The sequence below is a fragment of the Camellia sinensis genome, chromosome 12 (genome assembly GCF_055761805.1).
Source record: "Camellia sinensis isolate YWXY chromosome 12, ASM5576180v1, whole genome shotgun sequence".
NCBI classification, from domain to species: domain Eukaryota; kingdom Viridiplantae; phylum Streptophyta; class Magnoliopsida; order Ericales; family Theaceae; genus Camellia; species Camellia sinensis.
This window is the reverse complement of record NC_138972.1, coordinates 101,459,450-101,477,058: the sequence shown is the minus strand read 5'-3', so window position 1 is coordinate 101,477,058 and position 17,609 is coordinate 101,459,450. Positions and strand designations below refer to the sequence as shown.

The 17,609-nt window shown below is 36.1% G+C and overlaps 1 protein-coding gene across 4 annotated transcripts; it reads right to left on the bottom strand.

The window, feature by feature from the left end:
- Positions 1 to 2,870: 2,870 nt before the first annotated feature.
- LOC145804684 (alpha/beta-Hydrolases superfamily protein) lies at positions 2,871 to 17,443 on the bottom strand. 4 transcript variants are annotated; one of them, XM_082899441.1, is made up of 8 exons: positions 17,185 to 17,443; positions 15,016 to 15,327; positions 10,232 to 10,431; positions 9,701 to 10,051; positions 9,367 to 9,567; positions 9,207 to 9,277; positions 7,234 to 7,373; positions 2,871 to 3,427 (listed from the first exon to the last, which is right to left on the bottom strand). In XM_082899441.1, the coding sequence occupies exons 1-8, from the start codon at positions 17,219 to 17,221 to the stop codon at positions 3,069 to 3,071; spliced, it is 1,671 nt and encodes a 556-aa protein (XP_082755567.1). In that variant the 5' UTR covers positions 17,222 to 17,443; the 3' UTR covers positions 2,871 to 3,068. The 4 variants fall into 4 exon arrangements, with proteins under 4 accessions (XP_082755567.1, XP_082755568.1, XP_082755569.1 ...); XM_082899442.1 differs by having other exon boundaries at positions 2,871 to 3,391; positions 17,185 to 17,438; XM_082899443.1 differs by lacking the exon at positions 10,232 to 10,431 and having other exon boundaries at positions 9,701 to 9,990; positions 17,185 to 17,438.
- Positions 17,444 to 17,609: the final 166 nt, after the last annotated feature.

Sequence of the window (17,609 nt, the reverse complement as noted above, 5' to 3'; positions counted from 1 at the left end):
TTGGGTCTATATTCTTATCCATTTGCATAAAATTTGGGCCTAAAACCATGTAATTCTTGCATAAGTTTGGGGCCTCACATTTTGGCTAGGATTTTAAGACTATTAATATTATATAAGTCGGTTCGGTTCGGTTCGGTTCAAAAAATCAAAAACCATAAACCGAACCGAATGTACAGAAAAAAAGAAACCAAACCGAACCGAACGATTGAAAACTTAAAACACCGACCGAAAACCGTTCGGTTCGGTCGGTTTGGTCGGTCCTTCCGGTTATTCTTTCACCCTTATGAGACACAGGTTAGCTACTCCATCATTTTCTCCTCAAATGGCTTCTTTTTTTACTGACATCCATCATTGAAAGTTCATGAGCCATGAGTGAGCCTAAGAGTTCTTCAATGCCTAATTTTGTTAGGTCTTTTGCTTCTTGGATAGCTGTAACTGTAGCTTCCCATTCATTTGGCAAAGAATTAAGTATTTTTCTTACAAGCTCACCATTAGTATAAGATTTACCAAGAGATTTTAAAGTATTAATAATATTGGTAAATTTATAAAACATCTCAAAAATATATTCAAATGATTCCATAGTAAAGAATTCATAATCATGAATAAGCATGTCAATTCGAGACTCTTTTATTTGGCTAGTTCCTTCATAGGTGATTTCAAGTTTATCCCAAATCTCTTTAGCAGTAATACACCCAGAAATTCTATTGTACTCATTTGCATCTAGTCCACACACAAGAATAAGCTTGGCTTTAGCATTAGTTTAAAGGAGTTTATAATCACGCTCATCAAATTCATCCTCAAGTTTAGGCACATTGATATGGTCCACTACCTTGGTAGGGATTTTAGGACCTTTAGTGATAATGAGCCACAAAGCATAATTGGTAGTTTGAAGATACAAAGTCATTTTTTCTTTCCAATGAATATAATTACTACCATCAAAGAGAGGTGGACTATTGCTAACTTGTCCTACAACAGAGTAAGTAGAATACATAGTTCCTATGGATCAAAAACTCAAGATTGTTAAATCTAAACAAGAGCCCTAGGCTCTGACACCAATTGTTACCCAAAAGACAACCAAAGAGATGGGGTGAATTAGGTTTTTACAATTAAAATTAATAATACCCTAATAAAAATTATAACTAGCATAATAGATAAATATAATTAATGAAATAAAAATAATTAAAACAAGTGTCTCAACAACTATGTCAGTTAATGATTTTAGTACAGTAAAAATGTGACATATAGTTATGGCAATAAAATAAAGAGATAAGGGAGAAAGAGGCAAACAAATTTATAGTGGTTCGGCTTCAACTCGGTCTACGTCCACTCCTCAAGCTTCACTTGAGATTTTCCACTATCTTCTAGCTTCACGGGGGTGCTAGCAACTTCTTTACAAATGGAGCAATCCTCCACGGATTTTACACAGACTTCACAAGTCCAAACCCTTGCAAATCGTAGGTGATTCACAATTACTCTCAAGATTTCAAGAACACAGTGTTTGCAACACTTTTACAAGATGAAATAGTATTTTTGCTTTCAAAGAAAGCTCACAATAAATATCTCTCAAAGATAGATATATAAAATGAAATTTTGATTTTTCTGTAAATCTCACATAAGAAAGATGAGCTTAATGCTATAAGGCTCAGTGTATAATTTCTGAGAATAAATGTGAGTGATTATAGATCAAAGAATATTTTCAGGTTTTTTGTAACTTGTTTACATTAGAGGCTTTGGTATATATAATGAAAATTATAGCCGTTTATAGCCGTTGTATTCATTTGAATTTATAGCCGTTTGTAGTCGTTGTAGTCATTTGAATTTATAGCCGTTTATAATCATTATACTTCCATCATTATCAATTTGAATATCTTTCACTCCATCATTACAAATTTGAATATCTTCCATTTGAACATTTTGACCTTACATCTAAAAAAACCTACATAAAAATCCATTTCCCAAACACCATCATTAAATACATTCTAACAACATTTAAGATAAGATTTAGGTGACAAATAATAGGATAAAATAAATTTTAATTCTATTTTTCTCTTTCAAATATATCATCAAAATAAATTTTAGATTCTATTTTTCTTTTTCGAATAAATTAAGACATATTCAAATAAATCATCAAAATAAATAAATCTAACATATATGGATAATATGATCTTTCACATTATTGTCCTTATGCTCACAAAAGATTTAACATTGAACTTAACGGCCAACAGATCTAAAAATGAATATCTTGCTTTAATTCTCTATTATTTATAATGTATATCACATTTTAGATTATTAAACACACATGTAATATATTTTATATTATATTTTAATCAAGCAAGCCTAACTTTACTAAGGCTTGGTTTGGTATGTGTAAAAAAAAATCAAAAAGTCAAAAAGTCACTATCCTTGTTTAAGTCACTATCCTTGTTTAAGTCACATCACCTCTCTAACACATCACTTCAAACCCAATTCAAACCTAACTCATATTTCATAAAAAGTCAAAAAATACACTTATTTAGATCATCCCAAACAACTCTTAGATGGAGCTTATTTTTGGCCCAAACTCAACTCATTTATTAAAGTTTGAATTTAGGATAATGAATGGGCTGCAAACGTGCAGTTAAGCATGCAGTCAGGACAGTACTAACCAAAAAATTGCCAAGTGATCATCCCCAAAGAGGATTCTATAGAGACATCCCTAGGATACAATATGGAAAAGACAATTTTCTATGAAAAATCAAAGTTAATTATCACCATAGACAATGCCCATAACACAAGTCAATTTTTTAACCATAGAAATGTTTCAGAGCCACCACAAGGATTGATGTTGGCTGCACAAAATGGCCACTTCATCATTCAAAAAATTAGAGCTCTGCAGAAAATAAAGGTTCTAATTTGAACAGAATTAAAATGAATTATTGTGCATGAACAACAATCAAAATTACAATTTTTTTTTGGCAAAACATTTTACAGATGAACTCAATATGATTATTGAGATGATCTAAAAACAAAGGTATACATAATTTACATAGTATTACAGGAATACTCCAACAAAAAAGTAATGATAAAGTTTATTTATGTTTGAAAATGGTTTCCTCAATGGGGCCAGGAAAACCTTTGAGCACATCCCTCAGAGCATAATAGTAGCTGTCACATTTGTGGTCTGAAATCAAGTTGTTCGAAAGTAGTATCCGCTGAAAATGCTCACCTGGATGTCGCCTCCACAGAGTAAAAAACTTCCTCCCTTTTTCATTGCTGCTGCTACGATTGTCTACTATATTCCTCTTCAGGTAATAGAGAGTCCCCGGTACAAACAACTCTTCCTCAGGCATTGCAGAGTCCTTTTTACCAAGAACAGCGCTCTCTCTGGCTGCCTTGGAGGTCGAAGAGACTCCTGGAACAAAGGGCAATTCCTTTCTGATGTCAACATCTAAACACCGAGACACCAAAATGACCATTTAAGGAAAGTATAGATGCAAAGTTCAGAAAATTAGTAAAAAGTAAGCTTAAATCACAAAACCAACGAGGGTGTGTGGTTCATCAAATCATCAAGGATACTATCAGAGCAAGCATGAATATTGAAGGGTTGTTTATTGTGAATGCCCAATTGTAGAGGCATAATAAAATCAGTTTAAATAATATTATCTACATCTACATACTCATAGTACCTATATCTATATGATACAAAGGTGCAATAGAGCTGGCAGCAATTCCGCTATCTAAAGCTACCAAAGGGAATCCTACAAATGTGCTAGAGCTGGCATAACAAGTCACCTACCCAAAAAATCTCATATCTTTGGTCAGTTTAGATCATGGTTTTAAAAATTGTCAACATATAGCGATAACTTGGTAACAGAACGAGTAAACAAAACCAATATTTTATGATATACAAGGAAAATAAAATGACCAAGATATTAGAACTTCTATAATTAAAGCAAGATTCATTAATAAATGCATCAGAACGGTTAAACTCAGATAACGAAATCAGTCGCACAAATAAAAGGTGTATACATTCAAAAGAAAGAAAAGGCCAATAGATACTTATATATGTTAAGAATCAACAAAACTACAATACAATCAAAATTGGGATAAGCTTTCCCAGACAATTAATTACAATATATATATATATATATATATATTGAACCTACAAAAAAAGGTTCGTCTAGTAAACATCAAACGGACCAGGCTAGGTTCAGATTTGGGCCGACATTGCACTACATAGGAAGAGCATATATCTCATCTCCCAAGCATGGCCCTGCCTGACATTGGGCCCAATATATAGCCATTTCAAACGTAGCCCTAAGAGAACTTCTAAATCCCACGCCCACCTATTTAAAGTCAATACATATGGACTACTAATATTTTTTAATCTTTGTACTATTAAATGAATTTAGAGCTTTCAATAATAATTTGAATTGAGGTCATTAACAAAATCCAATTGTAAATCATTCCCGGTCTTTTATTTAAGCCCTAAAAAGAAGCATGTACATACTGTGCTTGTCTTTTAATTTTATAGTTTATTAAGCAGCCAAAAATATAAACTCTTAAAATAATATTTTATAAATAGCCAGGCTGTGCTAGAATTCCACATTCCAAGACCAAAAATAAACAGGCTCAAATACCTCCTGTTCCGTGCTAGAATTCCATATTAGACTAAACTAGACAGGCCAAAATACCTCATGTTGCGCTCCTTCCACAAGAGTCGCATCAAACACAAAGGAGCCAATTGCCATGCCTTTCGCCTAGTTCCCTCACCCGTCCTCCCCATCAACCAAACATAACTCCCACCACATCTCTCTAGAACACCCACTCTATCCCATCAAGATCAGCCCCATGAATCTCTAGCGACACTACAATGGATAACGAAATAAGAGATTGATTCACCAAAACACTTGCAAAGGCAGAACTAATTCACAAAATCCATTTCCTCCCATCCGAATGAAATTATCAATTGCAAGGATCTTCTCATGTGTTGCATTCCACAAGAACTTGAAAATTTTGGCAATATATCAGAAAATAACAAAAAAAAGAAAATGGAAATATTAAAAAAAATCAGGGATGAATAAAATATTCAAATATATAAAAGGTCCAAATTATAATTTACCAAAACTTAATAAAAGATAATTTAAAATAAGAAGGAATAAAATTAGATGTAACTGCTGATGCATCAAAAAAATAAAGAAATTTATCAGATTAATAAAATATTCAATAATCGCCCCTAGGAAAAATAAAAGCTGATCGGGTTTCATCCGGGTCCAAAATTGTCGAAAAAATGGCATGTAAAACTTCAGCATAGACTGCCAAAATAAGTGCTGGTTCTATTTACCTAACTGTGTCTTTCCTCATCTCCTTTGAATAGGCATTTAAAAAGAAAAAATTAAATCAACTATATAAACCTAAAAAGTTCTATCATAGTTATACTAATAATAATCTTAAAAACAAAAGCTAGTAACTAAAGGTTGTAGTGAATCTATCTCTTAGAATGCCAAAAAGGAGCTCATTTAAGAATGTTCAGAAGAAAGCTACAAATCTGACGACTAAGTGACTTCCGAATTAAACAAGCAGCTTGGTGCACAGCATAAAAGAACAAATTACAGAAAATTAGAACATGAGAGTACTTCTGGTGGGATTGAAGGTAACAAAAAATAGCTTAAAAGTCAAAAAGTCATTAAAAAGACCAAAAAGCCAACAAACTATGCAAAAAATAAAATTAAAAAAAATCAAACATTTCCTTTTCTCTCTGCTTTTTGCACGTTTTTTTCATAAAAAGCCAAAAAGTCATCCCAACAAAGCAAAAAAGTTACTAAATAGCATGCTCCCCAATGAGGCCTGATTAACTATAAATTAAACTAAATTTTGACAAGCTGTTTATGTGCATGTAAAGGGAGCAGAAGACTGCACACAAAGGATGGATAGAGACTATATAACACTGGCAATTTTGCACAAACAGGGGTTGCCCAAAACATCGGGTATAGTGAAGAACGTGCAAGACCGTGCCACTCTAACCAGAAAGACTCTACACCATTGTAAGCATTATGCTTTTCTTATTAATCTCCTGGAGCAGCTCTAAAGATTTTTCCATCAAGAAATAAAAAATACAGCAAGCAATGTTTTAAGAACCGGACTGGACCGGCCAGTTCAACGGGTAGAACTGGTGACCGGACCTAGTTCCGTTTCGGATGATCCACAAAAACCGGACTATGCCAAAAACCAGCCTTATTTGCAAAAACCGGAAAAATTGGTGAACCAGTCCCGGACCAACCCGGTGTTTTTTTTTTTTTTTCTTCTTTTCTTCCTTCTGTCTTTCTTATATATTTATATATATATATATATATATCAAAATTTTGACGAAAAACTCTTACTTCAAGAGCCTCCTCTCATGAGTCTCATTGGAAGTTTGAAGAAATTATAAAAGTCTATTCCTATTCATAGGAAAAAAATTGTTCAAAGAGAACCTAAAAATTCAATGTGGGATTCAATCAAATTGTTTGAATCTTATTTGATTGGAGGGAGAGTTGAAAATTTCATTTCCCTCCAAAATTAAATCTAACATTCAATCAATTTGTTTGGAAGAAATGTTAAATTTTTTTAATTTCTTTAAAACTAGTGACTTTTTTTTTATTATCAATTATGACTTTATTAAATATTATTAGTAAATATTATGCAACATTTTTTTTTTATTATTTCAGTAATTATATATATTTATTTATTTATTTATAATTTATGATTATATTTATATTTATAATTATATAATATTAATTATGACGTTACGGTTTGACCGCTTCGATCCGACAGTTGAATCAATAACCCGTCCACCTAGTTCCTTTTCCAGTTCGCTCACCGGTCTGGTTTTCAACACATTGATAGCAAGAACAAGCATAATGTGAACGTGGCATATTTTAGAGAGAGAGGGAGAGAGAGAGAGGCAAGAAGGGGGGTGGAAGAATGATATTAAAAATGGTCACAAAAAATAGTCATTTGAAATCTTGGCTCTACTAAAAATGGTCACAAAAGAACGATATTAAAAAGCCAACAGCTATAAGGTTCAACTTTGAGATCATATGAAATCTTGGCTCTACGCAATACCTGGCCTACTGAAGCACAATAAATGGCCACAAAAAAAATACTACGTTTACAGTACTTGTCGTTAGTTGCCAATGGTAGCCAATTTAAAATATTAAGTAACCGATTTAAATATAATAACATCTGGGAACCTGGAAGTAAGCAAGACCTTACCAGAGACTTTTGTCTGCCCCCCAAACTTTGCATAATCAGCAAGCTTCCGAGCTACATCTTGTACTGAAGAAACAACATTCTTTGCATTTGATACCAAACCTATGACATTTCTCCAGTCTTCCTTCTCTAAGGCACTCATCCTGTGAAAAAACAGAGGAAGATATTTGACAAACCATCGGAACATTTTACTTTTGAAAAGTTGATCCCCATTGGATACATAATTTAGCTACAGCATGCCAACAATGCATGATGGAAAGAAAAAAAAAGGGAAAGAATAGTTCTTGACAAGTGTGGTGCTATAAAAACAAAATGAGTTCGGTTACCTGATCTAAATTATTGATTCACTACTCACCCCAGTAAGTTTGCATGACTAGTTATTGAAGCACACTAGCAAAAAGGAACTGGACCACTACAATGCACTACAAAGAAATAGGACAAGCTTAACCCACAGACCCACCCAGCCCAACCCATGCAAAGACGAAAAAAAACCGGGAAAGGAAAAAGGCCAAAAAAGGATAGGAGCCTAAGATTACCCATGAAATGATCCAATGACAAAATCTTCTTTTATTTCTCTTTTGCTGGGTGAAAAAAAAATGTGGTAAGGGTTTGATTGGATACCCCCACAAAGCGACCCAATATTCGCTAGATACATAGAGGCAAGGCTACCCCACCACGAAATAGAGGCATAGTGACTTGAACCAAAGCACTACGAGAAGTAGAACTAACAATACAACTACTAGCTGCCATGATGAATGACAAAATCACTTACGCTCCACTCTTGCAGCATGAATGCATGCCCAACCACAAGCATACTTGTCAAATCATAAACCAAGAGTTCCTGGTACTACACAACTAGAAGCATGGAGCTACTCCAATACAAAAAATCATGCCAAAAGTAGAAACTCAACTATTTTTCCTACAAAAAAGTTCTTACAGGGGAGTATTGTTTAATTTTATTTATTTATTTCTTGATGAGCAATATACATAACATGAGTTTGGGGCAGCCAAAACCATTATAAAAGAGGTGCTCCAACGATGATCAGGAACCGAGGAAGATGGATATTATCGCAGTAGCTCCAAAAATTTTCGTATCATAGGCAAAAGCTTTTGCCAGAATGATCATGCCTTGTATCTTGAGTGTCAATATTGTTCAGCAGCTGACCTTCTCAATCTCAACTGCAACGGAATAATTATTTATACTTTAACCTATTATATGTAGAAGAGCAACAATTTCAGTTTGCAACAGATTACGACTGACTGCATTAATTTAACCTTAGATGGCATTTAATTTTTCATTTCAGGTACAGTTTTCAGTCTGTAACTATCACTAGCATTATAATATACCTGTTCATCACCAACTAACTACATGCACTTCATTAAATGGTTCTCATTTTTAGACGCAGGTCTTCTTTAACACATCACAAAGAGAATATCCTTCTGCAAATTATTTTATTTGACTAAACAACTTTTCTGCTGAATGGTTCAGACATTGGAAACAATGAACAATAAAACAAGATTTTCGTCTCTGTAGATCCAAAAGACAATCGGTTTCAAGCAATTAGAAATGGAGAATTTTTCTCTCAAGAGCATGAAGGACAAAATATAGCCAATGAATCGATAGAGATGATATGCAATTCAATTTTACTAGGTTAGGAAGAATCTCTTCCCTCTTAGTCTATCTTTCATAAAACGATGAATACTAAGAAGCTTGGGGAGTTGGAAAGAATAAAAAGGAGTAGGTGCACATTTTATCAATGCTGTAAAGAACAAAAACAGAGGCATAGCACGCAGATCTTTTGGTTTAGAATGTTATCATCCTTGAAAAAAGTTTGATCACTCAATGAATGCACACACAACATGCGTGAATGCAACCCAAAGGCACAGATTTTTTGGTTTTACAATGGTATTTAAAAAGAACATAGTTACATAGGAGTAATTTATTAGCTGGGGAAAAAAAAGGCTTCTTTACCTACCAATCAGTTTGCAGAATTTCATTCCTTAATCTTGTTAGAGAAGCTACACTTAACCTTGGAATGATATCATCCTGTAGATAAAAATAAATATTAAATATATATATATAAGTCTTCCTTCCAGACAACTTCTATGACTAAAATACTCAAATCAGCCACGAACCTGCATTATGACAGTGGTGACATAATCAGAGCAGCATTCAGCAAGTTCTCTAGATACGCAAGGTGGGGAGGCATATCCAATGGCAGTAACAATATCAGGGCTAAACCCTAGCTCCTTAGATGACTTCCTACGAAGCATGATTGCCAGCAGAGAAGCCGTAGCACCTCCAAGAGAATGACCCACTAGCCTTAACCTAAATCCCTGTAGATGAATTAGTCTCACTACAAACAACGATAAAAAGCTTCAGAAGGGTAGTGAGAAGAACAGAGAAGCTTGAGACAGAAATCAGGTATCCAAAAATGAAAAAAAAGAAAGTAAGATCAATCTTAACCACCTCATGTTTCTCCAAACACTTCTTTATGGTTCCCATCTCATGACTAAGAAACCAACGAGCAGCCTCAGCAGTACCAAAGTGGGTTGAGTAGCCTTCAAATGTGACTTCTTCAGTGCTTGAAGTAGCAATATCAGTAATAAGGTCATAGACAGTTTGAGTTCCCCGAATTCCAAGAATTACAAGTCTCTTGCGTGCATCAATTCCTATATAATATCCAGGCCTCATAATGCTAGAATCTTTAATAAATTTCACAACGTTGCTTTCTCGAAGCATGCTGTTTCTTGCAAGACCTGCAGTGTTATCCCTATAAGCCCCTTTTGCTAATTCTAAGTGGTAGATAAGATCATGGACCTAGAAAAACAAAAACAAAAATAAAAAAAACATAATCTGATAAGAAGTCCAGGGATAACATGAAAAATTAATGGCTTGAGATTTACAAAACACGTACTCTATGTACACTCAGAGAGAACAGAAATATATCCTATTCAGTTTCCTCAATGAAGTCTTGAAATTTAAGGTTCCAGTGCTTACTATAGAATCAGAAGAGATCTGAATACCCTTAACATCCTCAAACGGGGTTTCGGATGCTTGCTTAAGGTATATAAGAAATAATCCTATAGTAAGATCACTCAGGCTCCAATCCTGGAGTCCAATTTTACTCCGCTGAAGGCTTGCAACAATCTCCATAAGTGACCTACTGCTAGTTGGGGATTTGTTTCCAAATCCATTTCCTGCAAATTTGTAAATGAAATCAGCCTTCAAGACATCCAATTTACTTAAAAACTATACAAGACCTACATCCCAAATAATTATCCTATCAAACAAATAGTTTATCTTTTCCTCCATTAAATTTAAGAGAGAACCATTAAATTTAAGAGAGAAAGGGAAAGGGAAAGGGAAGGGGGGTTTTTACCATGAAAGGAGGCTTGAATATAAAATATGAACTAGACAATTCAGTATTTAGGACAAACTACTAAGTATCTATCTACTGTCAATCTAATTATTGGGAAAATCTGGAGTGGGTGTCTTTGTTGTCTTTGCTCGAGGGGGTTTCTTTGTCTCCAAATGAGGATAATAAGCAGATTTGGTTCATTCATTCTTCAGGCATGTTTTCATGCAAATCTTTCTTTGACAAAATCATTGATGGCTCTAACATCCACTCTTTTACACTCCGTAAAAGAATTTGGAAAGCTTTTGTTAGAATTTCCCATCTTTACCTTCACCTACTCCACTACACACTCCACTTCACCTACCTCCACTTCACCACACACTCCACTTCACCTAACCCACTATCACCTCCACTACACCTACTACCACATTTTCTTCTATATATAGATTGTATAGGAATTGTAATTTATCAATCTTGTAATACAGAATCATCAATCAATCAATAAATACATAAATTTTTACATGGTATCAGAGCAAGGTTAAAGAAGCTAGTAATTCTGCTTCCCCGGCGGGCGGCAGCCTCGCCTTGGCCGCCCGCCGGACCTCTACACACTAACCGTCTCTCTTGAATACTGCCTTGATGCTTTTCTCCAATCCGTCCCGGCCTTCATCATTGATGCAAACTCTTCATGACTTCTACGTCCATCCTTGTCGGTGTCCACATCCTGCATGATGGCATTAATGACTTCTTCATTGTTGGTCTCGACTTCATCAGCCAAGAAATAGTAACAGCACCCCGATTCAGCCTGCGATCTGGCTTCCCTTTCTTCACGGTGGCCATCACCCTGTCTCCAACGCAGGCCGAAGGCAACCGATTCAGCCTCTCCTTGATAACATGGTGGGGAACCAACCTTCAAAGTGGTGACGGCTTCGGTTTCCACCACGACAGATCTGGACAGATCTACGTAGATCCCATCTCCTCCACACCACCGCAGTCTCCGCACCACCGTAGATCCCATCTCACATCTCAGATCTTGATGATGTTGCCGACGGAGCTACGGGTTCCAGGGGATGTGGTTCTTGACCTCTCAAGTATGGCTAATCAAACCATCAAGCTTGGGGTGGAACTGTCATAAAAGAGGGCTTGGAGACTTCAGTTGGTTGTCCAAAAAGGGCATGATGAGGGTGGAACCAGAACCTTGGGAACTGTATCCAACCCTCTCATAGGAGCCAACAGCATCATATGTGAAGACACAACCCTTTCCTTCAAAGGACATTGAAAGCATAATAGGGAAAGAAGCGTTTGTAGTAGAGGGTGTTTGAGAGCAATTGAGCCATTACAGGGCAGCTCATCTACTTGTTGTGTTGATGCTGGTAGATCAAGTACCTGGCTGCCAAAACCTTTTGCAAAGCTCTAACGTCAGCCTGGAAACCAGATGAAGCCATCACAGATTTGTCCGCTAGTTTGCAGATTTTGGAGTAATCGCGAGTAAGAATGTTGTAACCAGTCGACCTTCGTGTATCAGCCGCAATCACGCAGTAATCGCCACCTGCGATAGCAACGCAAGTTCCGCCATTGTTGAAAAGCAACCGACACATGGTTTACACACCCCAAAACTTTCTTTTGTTTTAATTATCCACCGCCCAAACTTCAAACTCACTCTCTCTCCTCACTTTGCATCCACCGCCCACAATTGTTTTTTTTTTTTTTTTATTAATAAATAAAAAAAAAAAAAAAAAAAAAAAAAAAAACTTCTTGGTGCCCTCATTGTTCCTACTTTCTTTTTCTTTCTTTTATTTTATTTTATTCTTTTCTCTCCACTCAAGAACAGTCACCACACCCCACTTTCGTCACCATTGCCCCATTTGTATATATATATATATATTTCTTTTTATTATACTATCTTACTCAAAACCCAAACCATTATCATTATTATTATTTGTTTTTGGGCATGTTCCCCCTCTTTAACAAAAAAAAAAAAAAAAAAAAAAAAAAAAAAAAAAAAAAAAACAACCACAACCCTTTTTCCATTTGCACAACAACCATATTTTATTCATCTCCGGGGCTCAACCCCGATCACACTTTTACACCACCAAAAAAAAAAAAAAAAAAAAAAAAAAGCAACAAATCAACCACATCCACAGGCAGGATTTTCTTCTCTACTCTGCCGCCGGTCTCTTCTTCTTGCCTCCGTCCTGGGCGGCCCTTGACGGTGTTGCCTCCGTGTTTCCCACTCCACTGGGCACGATCACTACTCCCTGCTCCTCCACTACAGCATATGGAGGCCCTCCAAATCGGAACATCACGATGGCCTTCCGCTTCAGCTCCTTGTTTTCTGTCTTTAGCACACTTATCTCTGCTCGCGCATCCTTATACATGCGTTGGAGCAGAGCCAACTGGGAGTTTAAATGCTGCACCTCATTTGTTCTACTCTGCAGCCGGTTCGACAAGTTTGTGACCGCCGTCATGCTTTCCACACATGCCTTCAGAGTATACTGATTGGCCTCCACATCCGACTGTACCGCCATTTTTTGCTCCACCGACCGCATCGGAAAGTTCAATGGAGCAAAACCAGAGGTGTTTGGTTGCGGTTCACTGGACACCGCACCAGTTATTTCTCCTGTGGGCTCGTTCAGTTCTGGAAAGAGCGTGAGCAGGTTCTGGGTAGCTGGACGGGAAGACGAGGCCATGTTTTTTGGGTTGCTAAGTGTTTCAGCGAAATAGCAATTTCAGACTGGTAATGTTCGGAAGGGTTGGTGACAGAATGGCAACAGAGTGTTCCAGAATCTCTTTCTCAGAAACGGAAGAGTTTTTTCAAAGGATTTTCGGCGGTTTCAGACTGGTTTGCACAGCCTCCGCCTCAACCTTGGTTAAATAGTCGAGGCAGCCACGCGCATCGCGCGCCTCTTACCACCAGCCGACAAACGGGCACGCAAGCCAAGGCGCCCACGTGCCTCGCCATCATGTCCGGCACACCTTTTGATGAATTGGGCACGCCTTTTGATGGCACGCCTTTTGACAAAATTGGGCACACCTTTTGAGGGTGCCACTTTTACAAGGGTCCGACAAGACTCTATAAACTGTCCCGACATTTGATAACGGTTAGCTCCTTTATGGGTCCGACAAGACTCTGTAAACTGTCCCGACATAGATTCCGGTTAGTTTCTACAAGGGTCCGACAAGACTCTGTAAACTGTCCCGACATTGATTCCGGTTAGTTTCTACAAGGGTCCAGCAAGACTCCGTAAACTGTCTGCTACAACGGTCCGACATGACCCCATAAACTGTCTTCTACATCGGTCTGACACCGCCATCCAGTGTCCTCTACACCGGTCTGACACGACCATACAGTGTCTCCTATCCTTTTTTATTTTTATGTATTTTCTTGTTTTGTTACTCTCTCCAAACTCAAGTTGGTTAGTTTCTCTCCTCCTTGAGTTTGCGGGGGGCTGTTAGAATTTCCCATCTTTACCTTCACCTACTCCACTACACACTCCACTTCACCTACCTCCACTTCACCACACACTCCACTTCACCTAACCCACTATCACCTCCACTACACCTACTACCACATTTTCTTCTATATATAGATTGTATAGGAATTGTAATTTATCAATCTTGTAATACAGAATCATCAATCAATCAATAAATACATAAATTTTTACAGCTTTTGTGCTTCAAAAGGTGAAGATCTTTATGTGATCCTTCTTGGAAGCATTTTGACTAATGAAATCCATCAAGCAAGGAGGCCTTATCGTTCTCTTTGTCCTCAATTATGCATTTTGTGTAAGAGGAATGGGGAAGCTCTTAATCATCTTTTCCTACATTGCCCAATTGCTTTGAACCTTTGGCACCATTTATTCTCATTAACCAACGTACATTGGGTGGCCCTAGAGGAGTGTGCTCAAATGCTTTCAATTCAATTTCGAGGATTTGGAGATAAGAAAAGAGCAAAAGTGCTGTGGAGATGTGTTGTTTTTGCAATTTTTTGCGGTATATGGTTGGAAAGAAATGCAAGTTCATTTTAGGACAAGATTGAGGATGAAGATTTGCTGCGGATAAAGTGTGTCATACAGCGTTGTTTTGGGCTCCTATCCCCCCTCCATTCAAAGGGGTTCCACTTTTTTTAATTTCTAGTGATTGGAAAGCGGTTTGCAATATATAGATGTATTTGTTATTGGTATTTTCTTTGGTGTAATGGTTTCACCTAAGAGGACTTCTTGTCCTCTTGTTGTTTCCCTTTTATTTTCATTAATAAAATTCTTTTTGTTGCTGATCAAAATAAATAAATAAAAAATATTTGGATATGCCTCTCACATTATTATTCTGTATGACAAGCCATGTATATCCATTCATAAAATTTTTTAGAGCAACACAATGCATAAACAACATATAATTAATAAAATAGAGATTGAAATAAACACACCTGTTGGCATAGCCCGCCTATACAATTGCAATGCTGGTTCAAGAGCTTTGGTGAACCAAGCAAGTTCTAACTTCCATTTGCTATCACTCAAATCGTCATCATTGTTGGGACTGTATTTCCAAATCTGAGAATCATCATTGACATTCTTGTCCACTTTAGGTGTTACAGATACTTGAGATGCATTCTTTGCCTCCTTCGACACATTATTGTCAACTTTTTCTCCATTCGACCATTGCGATTGATACCTATTAAGAACATTATATACAAACCTTTGACAGGATACCTCTTTCTTAAACAATTTCATAGTGGAATCTGCACCCAAAAGGAAAAATATCAAAAGTCAAAACGAAGGTTTCTTTTTGCTAGGTACAAGTAAGTTTCAATCTAAGACTATTTTGAGCCATGTGCTAAAGTCAAAATTAAAGTCGACATTTACCATCTCTGGTGTATCAATTTAGGTTTCAAGTTAATGGGGCCCTTCTTTTACTTTTTCATATCTTGAGGTCATGTTTGAATCGCATATAAGATTAGATAGGATAAGTTATCCCTATGAAGGTATTATTGTCATTTTGCAACAAAAGTCTTGTCCTAAGATAGTTGTCCTGTCCCGCATAAACTTAGGACAAAATAATCATGCATATGCTGGATAAAAAGGCTCTCGTGATAAGTTATCTTGGACAACAAAATATAAACCGACTGTGGAATGATTTTCTCCTGAGTTAAAATAGTCCTATCCCACCCCCTAGTCCGCATGTCAAATGTGGTCTTAAGGAAATAACTATAGGACATATGATATAACCCATATCAGTATTATTCTACCTTACATGAGAAGTCAAATTACACTCCTTCAGTTACATGAAACTTTACGCAGGCAGGCTAAGTTGCTTGAAGGGTGGATTTGAGCGATGAAGAGAGAAATTTAGTTTTCTTTCCATTTGAAAGGGGATTGGATGTCTTATTGAAGTGGTTTGAGGAGAACCTTTCCGTGGAGGAGAGTGATAGCAGGGTTTGAAGAGGAATCTTAAAAATACAAAGAAAGGTCATTCATATTCATCTATACTATATATTCTATCTAAACTATTATATAAAGAGAACACTTCTTCTCTTGGTGAGACCTGTCACTTTTTTTAATTTCCCAACATGCCCCCATCCCAACACATGACAACTGCTTTAAACTGCTTCAAATCTCTTAGATCCAATTGCTTAAAATAACTGTCAGAGTCATCAGATTCAATTACAAATTGCACACGCGTAGTGTGTACCCACCTCTAGTTTATGGTAAAAGAGTGTTCATTCTGTAGGATTTGAAAATGAAAGGTATCTAGCAGTTGATAGTATGGAAAATTTAGAAAATAGCAACCTATCATGTCAAAAAATCATTTCCCCAATCCAAATACCATTCACAACTTTAACTATGGTCAAGCAATGATATGTTCCAAAAAGGGTGAGAAAAGTGATGAATTTTCATGTCTTGTTTTATATTGTAACATTCAATTTCATTTTTCCTTTCCTTTTTTTTGTTTTTTTCTTGGTTCTTGGTCAAGAAAGAATCATTTTGTTTGGTATCGTTTTCGAAATCTGTTTTCTAACAAATTTTTTAAAAAATAAATATTAGTTAGATTAAAAAAATGATCATTTTTCATATTGTATATATTTTTGGTATTTATGGTTCTTATTTTTTCAAAAAAAAACAAATCTTGAAACCAAACCAAACCAAATAAAGTGAATAGGATTCAAAATTATCGTGGTATTCTTACCTATAAAACTGGTCAGTGAAACAACTGAGAAAGAGAAATTAAACTAGAACAGTGATTTTCTCAGCTCCTAAGAAATTTTTAATTTTTCCTTTTTCCTTTTTCCTTTTTCGATCGTTTCTCAACACGAAAGTAAATACTCTAAAAACCTAGAATTAGTATAAGAAATATATTTATATGAATGGGGGATCTGGGAAGGAAAAAGAAAATTTTGGGTGAAATATGCTTATATTTCTCCTACTTTCACACACCATTTTCCTTTTCATTTTCAAATCCCCTCGCAAATCCCAACCAAACACAAGGTAAACCAATTAGTAAAAGTAACGTCAAATCAAACCCTAGAAATCAACAATAAAGATGTAGAGAAATTTGAATTGAAAAACAAATAATAAAGCTAGAAGAAGAAGCAGCTTACTCATGATGGGGAAGAAAAACTTCAATGATTGCTTCATCTTAATTTAGGGTAAAAACGGGGGAGAGAAGAGATGTAAAGAGAGGGACGATTATGATGAGAAAGTGTTGAAGGGCGGTCTTCGAGTTTGTGAGAGAGACCGACATCGGCTGACGGGTGGAGGAGCATTGCTCAAGTCCGGAGGAAACTGCCCATGCGGCGTGACGAGAACGAGAAGCGTAACAACGATGCTATATATGGCTATAGAAAAATTAATTAAAATAGTTATTTTTAAAAACAACTTTATGTTGGGATTGAGTTTTTTTTTTTTTAAATTGAGTTAAGAAAAATAAATATTGGAACTTTTTTTTATTAATAGGGAGAAGAGTTTAAGAGCATCTCCAATGCACTAGGCATATAATACTTGTTAGTTAAAATGCCTAGTGTGA

What these genes read in the sequence shown, in the direction of transcription:
- LOC145804684 (XM_082899441.1), bottom strand. Translation starts at nt 17,221, where the DNA reads ATGAAGCAATCATTGAAGTTTTTCTTCCCCATCATGA. An exon ending in AGATCTCTTCTGATTCTATA is followed by an intron (nt 10,052 to 10,231) that starts GTAAGCACTGGA and finishes TTGTTTTTCTAG; the next exon opens with GTCCATGATCTTATCTACCA. An exon ending in GAAATTCTGCAAACTGATTG is followed by an intron (nt 7,374 to 9,206) that starts GTAGGTAAAGAA and finishes GTTTTTTCACAG; the next exon opens with GATGAGTGCCTTAGAGAAGG.